At 34.7% G+C, this 9,922-nt stretch overlaps 1 protein-coding gene across 1 annotated transcript; it reads right to left on the bottom strand.

Annotated features, from left to right (window-relative positions):
• Positions 1 to 347: 347 nt before the first annotated feature.
• LOC149230479 (putative protein phosphatase 2C 44) lies at positions 348 to 919 on the bottom strand. The gene is made up of 2 exons (XM_089381330.1): positions 640 to 919; positions 348 to 469 (listed from the first exon to the last, which is right to left on the bottom strand). Exons 1-2 carry the CDS (start codon positions 917 to 919, stop codon positions 348 to 350), a joined length of 402 nt encoding a protein of 133 aa, XP_089237456.1.
• Between the last annotated feature and the right edge of the window lie 9,003 nt (positions 920 to 9,922).

Below are 9,922 nucleotides of genomic sequence, written 5' to 3'. Positions count from 1 at the left end.
TCTTAAAGCTGAATCTTAGGATATGGTTTTTGATCTTTTTTGTAGTTTTGTGTTGGGCCATTGCTGTAAGTCCATGGCTTCAGCAATCTTTTATCTAAAGCTTAATGGTTCATATTGTAACCTGGCTCTGTCAAGCCAGTCAGACTACAGTTTTTGTAATTTTGAGTCAAGGATGTCAAAGGTCCAAAAACTCTACTGGACTAGGTCTCATCTCTCGGTTAAAGCTGGTTATGCTTGAGTACAGGCTTCGGCCTCCTCGCTGATTGTATTCCCCTGTAAATATTTTCTTTTTCTTAATATAGCAGTAGACCTTACTTAGAAAAAAAACTATGCAAATAAGTAAATGATTAGAAAAAATGCCTTGCCTTCCACAATCCATCACTAGACAAAATGAGAAATTTTGTGGTTGCATCTATGGTCGTGTCTGTCACATCTGGTTCTGAACTTAAATGAACTCGAGGTACATCTCCTAATATATAAAAAAAAAAAACGCCATTAAGTATACAGTTTCTCCCTCTAACCATTCAAATGTTACTCTTGAGCTAGACCATTAAGATAGAATTAGAAAGTTACAAATCATAAAATTATTTAAGTATGTTCTCATTAAAATTAATCTCTGCACAACATTCGTAGTGGTACCTGGCAGGAGTGTCACAAATCCACCCTTCTCGATGTTTTGGCGTTCAATACTTGGCTCATGATCAACAGTCAGCTCAATAGCAATGCCGTTTTTACATATAACAGCCCTGGAATCCCCTGTATTTGCTACAAAGAGTTTTTTCCCATCAACTAAAATAGCAGCGACTGCTGTGGAGCCATCGGGCCCTAAATCAGGTGCCTTTGCTAAAAATTTCCCATCAGTCCGGTTGTATGCATTCTTAGTGGCACTTTCTGGGTTTGTCCAGAACTTCGGCTCCATTATTATCAGAGATGCTTGTTAGCATTAAAATACTTAATTAGCATTTTACACCATACAAAACTTTGAAAATAGCAAGTGACAACCAATACAACAAATGGCAGATCAGCTGTAAAACCATTTTACTGGATGTGCATTAGAGTTAGAAATCTCATCTAATATACAATTTTTTTCTAAAGATTCATTTGAGAACCATCATATTTATATAAATGAAGGAAATTATCACATGTCACTATTCTTCTACACACTATTATTTACAAAATATCCATATTCAGCATACACATAACTAACAATTTCAATTGCAACTCATTATCATCCACCCTTGCTTTCAACAATGCCCATTCGCATGTCGCTATTCTTCCACACTCTATGCCTTACGGCGTTTCCTTTGCAACATCGGGTGCAAATGCTAGTTAAATGACATTTGCGAACCAGTCTTGTCAAATTCTCTTCAAGTTATGGCACAATAAGTAGCTGTACGAAAGGCGAAAACAAATTATCTGGATACGAAATTATATTGAAATTATGCTACCGAAAACTCAAATATCATACCAAAAGTATTGGTAGGTCTCTTGGGAGTTCATGGGACTTGGCATCTTCAAGAAAAAATCTATGGCTCTGTAATAAAACAGTGACACGTCCAACGTGTGCGAAATTAGTTAAAGAATTCGGCAATTACATTGTGCGAAGTTAGTTCAAGAGTTGACAGTTGCATGGATGTATGAATAGATATCAAAATAATGACAAATTAGTTAAAGGTGCGTCGTCAATATAATTAGGCTTCCCCTACTTACATACGTGTTAGAACTGTAATCTCGATGTAAATGTTAGGAGGACAATTGTATCGCTCTCATAGAATTTGATTCACAGCAAACCATAGAGTTTATGATGGGAGATAGTATCTCCATGGGAATGAAGATGTAAGTGGATGATGCACAACCTCTCTCGTGTACTATATACATAACCCACCGAGATGGAACTTTTCCAGGTTGAATTCAAAGAATATATATACCATATAAGTAACTTCTAATCTTTGTGGGTAACGCACATTTCTTAGAATTTGGTTCAAAGCTTTTAAAGGAGAAATAACACGAATAACTCCTCCCATGTGTGTAAATCCACCTGCAAATGTCCCCTGCAGTCTATCAAACGCATCCACCATATCAAATTGCTTTGTATCATAATGACTTTTACAGTCAACAATTTGAACTCAATGATTAAATTTAACTCAGTGGCATATTTCTTTTCGGGGATTTCGTTCAACCTTACTATGACTCCTACTCTAAACAATATATATTTCGTTCTGGTTAGAGTAGTGAAGCATGCCTTTATACAACGCCTTTGTGTTAGGTAGGAGATTTGTTGGCTGAGACAATGTCTGAAATTCCACAGAATGTAATTATTTAATTTATTACTTTGCTATTTAGAACAATTCACCATCTTTCGCTTGGCCAGCATCATAGACTGCATCTATCTGTATTCTTCTTTATTCTTCGTTATTGCAGCTGCAATACATTACATGTCGGGGAAAACAGATTTTCTTTACTGTCCTTGAATTTTTACGTACGAAAGGTTCTGCCATTACTTTCACTGCACAGCAGGGAGGGGAGAATAATAAAGATTAGATATAACTGAAGACCAAAGCCATGAACAATAGGTATCCTCCTCCTTGTTTGGCCAGCAACAAAATTTCCTGGAAGGTCGAACTTTAACCACAAGAAAATCCACAAACGATTTTGAAATAGAAGTCATCAAACCTTGTCATTTTGTATATCTTAAAATTATGTGATTATCAATAAACCTTTCGTTTCTTGTACATATCTATCCAATAAAATTATAAGGTAAATCACACTTTGAAAACAATCCGGTTAAGATACTTCTCCGTTGAATTTGTTCCACAATCACAGCAATACAAATAGAACCTGAATAATAAAATATTAAGATATTAACATTTAAACTATATAAAGTAGTGAAAATACTTAAATAGAATTTGTTTCCTCTTGCAATTATTTAAGCCGTAGGGACGGTGAAAATATTTAATACGGTGAAAATACTTAAATAGAATTTGTTTCCTTTTGCAATTATTTAAGCGGTAGGTGTCCCTCCTATTGGAATTGGGTATTTTAATCATTTTATTAATTATTCCTTTTGATTTGGTGGTCTAAACTAAAAGATGTCAACATATTCTCATCATCGTCACTCATCAATGACTGGAATTAAAAGCCATAACTTCCTTGCATATCGAAATTTTAAACTAATTTTTTAGCAAATGAGATTAAAATTTTACTATGCCTCTCATTTATCTCCACCTGTAAGGATTAACAAAAATAATATTAAAAAATAAAATAAAAAGAATATGGAAAAATATAGGATGGAATAGTTTTCATTCCATATGGGCAACCTCGCAACATGGAGTTATCCCATTTAATCATACACTTATCCAATTTAATCATGAAACGCTTGACTGTTGGCATTCTCTGCTCCAAAGATGCTCTAGGGAAATGGTTACTCATATGAAGTTGATATATGGAGCGCGGAAAACCTCGCAACATGGAGTTATCCCATTTAATCATGAAAAGCTTGACTGTTGGCATTCTCTTCTCCAAAGATGCTCTAGTGAAATGGTTACTCATATGAAGTTGATATATGCAGTGCCAATGGTTACTCATATGAAGTTGATATATGGAGTGCGGGAGTGGTGTTGTATGTTCCTCTTAATGGAAAGACACCTTCCTATGTTGAGCATGAGGATGCTAAGGTCATGCATAAGAAAATACCAAATAGAGACCCAAATCTCAATAGCAGTATGTGGAGGTTCATATCTGATTCTGCAAAGGAACTCGTTCATGGAATGTTGCAGACAGCGCACAATGATGTTCTTGCTATCATATCTTGAGTGAGTTTTTGTTTCTTTGGATTCTGATGGTATGCACGCTGTGTTTGAGAATAGGAATTAGGGTTTTATAAATTACAGTGTTCAAATGTACTTGATGATTGCAGGTCATCCATGGATTTTGGGCAATGGAGAGATAGATCATGTGTCTTCCAGCTCCACCATCTACCACTTGGGCCATGCAGCCTATCATGATGATTGCACGCCATCCTTGGATTTTCGGCAACAGAGAGAGATCATGTGGCTTCAAGCTCTAGCATCTACCACTCGGACCAATGTAGCCGACCACTGAATACATACGAATCAAAGTGATTACAGAGCTAGAAACACCTGTCATATATATATATATATATATATATATATATATATATATATATTTCGTAATTATAATATATAAGGAGACTCTATCATGAGTGGTTATTCAAGACTCTAGATTCATGCATGCAACGCTATTCTCTACCTCTTAATTGAAACCAAACATAAATGAAAATAGGCATAATAGTTTGGTTTCGATTCTTCATTTAAATGGTTATTAATTTACATTGTAACATGCAAGATGCATGCCTCTCTAAAATCTCAACCCTGGTTGTTTTAATTAAATTAAATGAACAAATGTTAGCACCCAATCAAATTTGAAACGCTAGTTAAAAAAGATAAAACTAAATAAAAAACCACCACTGTATAATTAAATGAAATGATGAGTATAATTAAATGAAATGATGAGAATTTATGTTGGAGTCTTGTTTTCAAATTAATGAGAGCTTCTGTTGGAGTGGTGTTTTCAAATAAATGAGGATTGTTGGGAATAACATAGAATTTAAAATAGAATCCAGTACATCCACAAAGAAAATGGAAAAGTGTGAAACAAGCCATGACACAAATTCAACTTATTTCTCTACTATTGCTAATCATCAAAATAGTAAACAAACAATTTTATATGATAAACTTAAAATTAAATCCAATATACTAGTAGTTTTATATATAAATTACAATAAAGAATTTATATGTTTTTAACCTGTCCAAAACAATTTAATTGGATTATTAAATGTTTTATTGTTTATTTTTATGTTCTTAGGTTTATTTCATTGTTTTTTATATTCCCAACAAGAATGTCATGTCAGTATAATATATATATATAATTAATTTTGATTTAATTGTTTAGTATTCGAGAATATATATATATATCTATATATATATATATATATATATATATTTATTGAATACCAAACAATTAAATCAAAATTTTATATATATATATAAAATTGATATTAAATTATATTAAATAATATGGTTGCTGAAATAATTTATTTAACGATGGTGTTAAAATAATTTTATAATATATATACTTGTTCTTAAACTTGAAATAAACTTATGTTATTATAGATATTGAAATATTTTTTTTTCCATATAACTTTTTTTCTTATTAATCCTCTATAATTAAGTTTAATAAACTATTATAAATATCAATATTATTACAGACTTTTACATTTTTTTTAATTTTTTATTAATCAATTCAGGGTTTAATGAACTTGAAACATGGTTGTTTTGAAACTTTCCTATAATATAAAAAGGTTGAAACATTCATGTTTTGAAATGGGCATGTTATATTTCAAGAAGCTTTCTTTTCAAATATCCTAAACCCCCAAATATCAATTTGATTGATCATTCATTACCAGTTTTATTCATTGACCTTCATTACGAGTTTGATTATATCTTGAGGTTGAGCAGGTTCGGAGGTTTCCAGACTTATTTATTGTTCAAATATGTATTTTTTGTTGAAGAAACTATCTCTAGCTAATACAATTTCCATATTTTCAAATTAAAACACTTAGAAAATTAGATGCTTATAAATGTGCAATAAACATGTAATGGATTAATAGCTTGGATCTTTCTATAAATTTGTAGTTACTTTGATTTCATTTTTATTGAAAATGGATATATAAACTTGATCTACAGTCCAGATAATGAAATTAATCATTTCAAATTTATATTATTGTGTTTTAATCTATTCATTCATGAAAACTTACAAATATGTGAACTTAATTCTAAAATTAAAAAATATATAAAAAAATAACAATGCAAATACATAATAATCTTTAAAATGGTAAAAATTAATAATTTTAAACTAATTTTCAATTTGAACATGTAAAATTATGTTTCAAAACTTATTTAAACAACCACCATTCACAATTACCCCTTAATGTTTGGTTTATTTATATTCAAGTGATTAATAACATAATAAGGTAATAATAACTGAAAATCTTAATTTTTTTGTTTTAATTTACTAAATCTTAAAAATATATAATCTTTTATTTTCATAAACATGGAAACCAAGATAATGGTGCCATGAAATATAGCTTAAAGAAAACATTAAATTTGAGAGGGGCCATAAGCAAATGAGTATAAGAAAATGAGTAATTTTAGATTTATATTATTAATACTTTTATTTAAGATATTCTTAAAACATACAATTTTCTGTTTTAAGAAAATTTAATTATTTCTTTAAATTGGATAATAAACTTGCTATTTATTGATGTTATATTTAATTATATTCATAATGATATTGATATCAAAATTAAAATATAATTTTGCCCCCAATGAGGGTGATTGAGTGGGTAAGAAGCCATAATGGCGATGTCAAAATGTGGCCAGAGCGAGGACTGCTTACCGCAGCTCGCATGAGTGAAAGGAAGAATGGGGAGAGGTACCGTCGAACGATCAAGAGAAGTGGCATGACGAATGTTAGGATGATGACAGGTGGGAAGGACGACGATGAAGGTAGGATGGGATAGCAATGTCATGGGAGGAGGTATGAAAGAGGGAGTAAAGCAGGAAGGATGGGTAGAATTAGATAGAAAAGAAGAAGAAGCACGACGAGGAAGCCAGACAAACAGTGAGAGCTCAGGAAGTGAAATACCGGGTATGTATACTATCTATACTCCGTAATTCGAATAACAAATTGCAGTGTGTCGGATGGGGTTAGAACCAAGGGTATGGGGGACAAGGCAAGACCTTGTGAGGAGGTTCTATTACATAAACAGATTGGGACTCGGGTGAGGGAAGAGCCCAGTAATTCGACACTGAGGCAGGAAAAGAGAGGGGGTATAGATATAAATAGGAAGGGGCTGACTGAGTTTAGAGCCAATGTCATAAAGGTTGAAATGGAGAGAGATAGTGAGGCCAGGAGGTTAGATAGTCTGGAAAACTTAGCCAAGTAGGGAGTTCGGGTAGCAGAGGGAAACCTGAGTCATATAAGAGAGCGATCCTCGGAGGGTAAATTGAGGAAGAACCCTAGAAAGAACGAAAAGACCTCCCAAGGGAGGAACACAAACGAGAAAGTGAGTGGAGCCAACCTGCAAGGGAGGATGGGAGAGAATTTTGATAGTCAGCCCCATGGGTTCACCATACCAGGGAAGCCTTGAGAAGGGGATAGAAAAACTAAATGGGGAGACCGAGGAATTGACGGAGAGACAACTATCAGAAACCTGAGTGAAAAGCATGAAAGGGGGAGTAGGGAGAAGGGGCAAAATAACCTAGGCCCATATTTCTATTTGGGAACAGAGAAGTGCAGACACAACCTAGATAGGGCAGGTAGACAGAAAACACTAGAGTTTATGGGAATTTGGTTGGAAGATGATTTCATCTTGACTCTGTGCATACTGTGGATAGATAGAAGGGAGCGGAGACATGGCAAGGGTAGCGAGAGGTCACGGTCGCAGTCGTAGGGGCAGGACAAATACTAGTCTATGCTTTCAGGACAGTGACACCCCTAGCAAAAGATTAGGTCATCGTCGTGTGGACGAGACAGTGAAGGAAGCGACGAGAACCTATATGAAAGACACAAATGCTGGCATTAGGAAAATTATTGATGAGATGGAAGACAGGGTGAAGGAAGAGGATTCTGAGGAAGAGGTGGAAGAATGGAGAGACCTCGTTCTTGACCCTAGCAATCCGAGAGGCGAGATGGCTCAATACAAGCATACTCTTAAGTTGGACTGGCTCATGAAGAGGTTGATGTGTAAGGCACTGGAGCAATTCTCCATGGGCATGGCACTAATGATCAAGGATATGCCTAATTACAAATGGGACCTACCGACCATACAATTCCAGCTCTGTAAACAAGATATGTGCCTAGATCGCATACAGAGACACATTCCCTATATCGTGGAAATGACACCAGTGAATGATGGCTCAACAGATGATCCAACAGTTATTGAGTGAGACCATGATGAACCAAAGGAATAGACTAAGCATATGATCTCAGGTCTCTAGTTTTTAGCGGTTGGCTTTTCGTTATATATACATGTTTATGGGAACTGTAGATAAAAGCTAGTTTTTAAAGCACTAGAGCAATTCTCCATGGGCATGGCACTAATGATCAAGGATATGCCTAATTACAAATGGGACCTGCCGACCATACAATTCCAGCTCTTTAAACAAGATATGTGCCTAGATCGCATACAAAGACACATTCCCTATATCGTGGAAATGACACCAGTGAATGATGGCTCAATAGATGATCCAACAGTTATTGAGTGAGACCATGACGAACCAAAGGAATAGACTAAGCATATGATCTCAGGTCTCTGGTTTTTAGCGGGCTTTTCGTTATATATGCATGTTTATGGGAACTGTAGATAAAAGCTAGTTTTTAAATAGCTCTCCTCTGTAAAAAAAGACTTCTAATTTACCAATTTTGGATGGCTAATAATATGCATAGGTGGCCAACAGACTTGGTTTCCCATTGGACAAGTTGAGGCCACCTATTTGGGTTACCTTGATATGTGCTACCGTCATATTCAGTGCATCAGGTAGATTTAGTACATGTTTTCATAGATAGGCACCAATTTATACATCATTCAGTGTCTTCGGAGCCATATTTTATTATTTAGTTGTCTCTTTTGACGGTATAGCTAACGATCAAGGCAAGCGGGACGCACTAGTCAGTGAGGATAGACGAATGTTGACGTTTCAAATGGAAACATTGGTAACTGCTACAAATAATTTTCATGATGATAACAAGCTGGGAAAAGGAGGATTTGGACGTCTATACAAGGTAACATAGGCCAATAAAGCTTCTACCAGATTTTCGTCACTGAAATTATAGTAATAGGGGTGCTCCTCCCCCGGGTGCACTTGAAAGCTGGATGGAAATTATTAGCTTGAAACCTAAATATATAGTAGAAAGGAAATTAGCTTATATACTTTTCAAAATATTCAAACGAATCTTTTACCTATTCTATTAGGGAAACACTCATCACGGGAAATAAATAGTTGTGAAGAAGTTGTCCATAAATTCTAACCAATGAAAAAAAAAAATTCTGACTAAAAAAATTAATTGCTGATTGAAAAAAATAATTTCATGGTCGCAACTCGATTGCAAAACAACTAGCACTCGTATTAAATCGCAATGTATTTCGTAACATGGCTGCCTTAGGGCACGCGAGAGGCTTCAAATTTTTATTAAAATAATATATTTTTCATCGTTTGTAAGGCGTAATATAAAAAGAGCATGTGAAATCACAATCATCCACAGGTCTATACGAGTCTACGACTATGAATATTAGGGTGAAATGAAATCCCATCTACCCATTTTAAATAAAACTAAAATTCCCTTCATATACACCTATAGGGCGCAATTCGGTTGGGATTTATACAATTCGGTTAAGCTCGCAAGAGTTACAAATAGGTGTAGCAAATCGAGTTATATAAATGTCCATTCCCCAAAAAGTACATCTATAAATTTACAACTAAAGAAAACCTGAAAAACTCAGAAGCAAAGATAAGCGGAGGTAGAATCAGCGATAAAAAAATTTAGGTATTGCTTGCCCACATTGAATATTGGAAGACTATCAGAGAAATTTACTGATGGCGATGGGGCTTTCGCGTGGCCTCCTCTCTTTCGTGGTGGCCTGTCAAGGTGTCCTTTCCCTATTCGGGTCTCAAATCCGATTGCTATTCAAGAAAATCTGTTGTAAATTACCGCAAGGAAAGAAAGATCGTCGTTCATGTCTTCGTCCGTGTCGCCCCAAATGTGGTGGAGCCTCGATGCAACAATAAAGAATACAGGAGGAGGAGAAAACGCATAGTTGGTAGGACGATGTTTTTTCCGA

This window comes from Pinus tabuliformis, chromosome J, assembly GCF_031772625.1.
Source record: "Pinus tabuliformis cultivar Carrire ecotype Pingquan chromosome J, CPIR1, whole genome shotgun sequence".
In the NCBI taxonomy this organism is placed as follows: domain Eukaryota; kingdom Viridiplantae; phylum Streptophyta; class Pinopsida; order Pinales; family Pinaceae; genus Pinus; species Pinus tabuliformis.
This window is presented reverse-complemented; position numbering and strand designations above follow the sequence as displayed.

What these genes read in the sequence shown, in the direction of transcription:
- LOC149230479 (XM_089381330.1), bottom strand. Translation starts at nt 919, where the DNA reads ATGGAGCCGAAGTTCTGGACAAACCCAGAAAGTGCCACTAAGAATGCA. An exon ending in ATTTGTGACACTCCTGCCAG is followed by an intron (nt 470 to 639) that starts GTACCACTACGA and finishes TTTATATATTAG; the next exon opens with GAGATGTACCTCGAGTTCAT.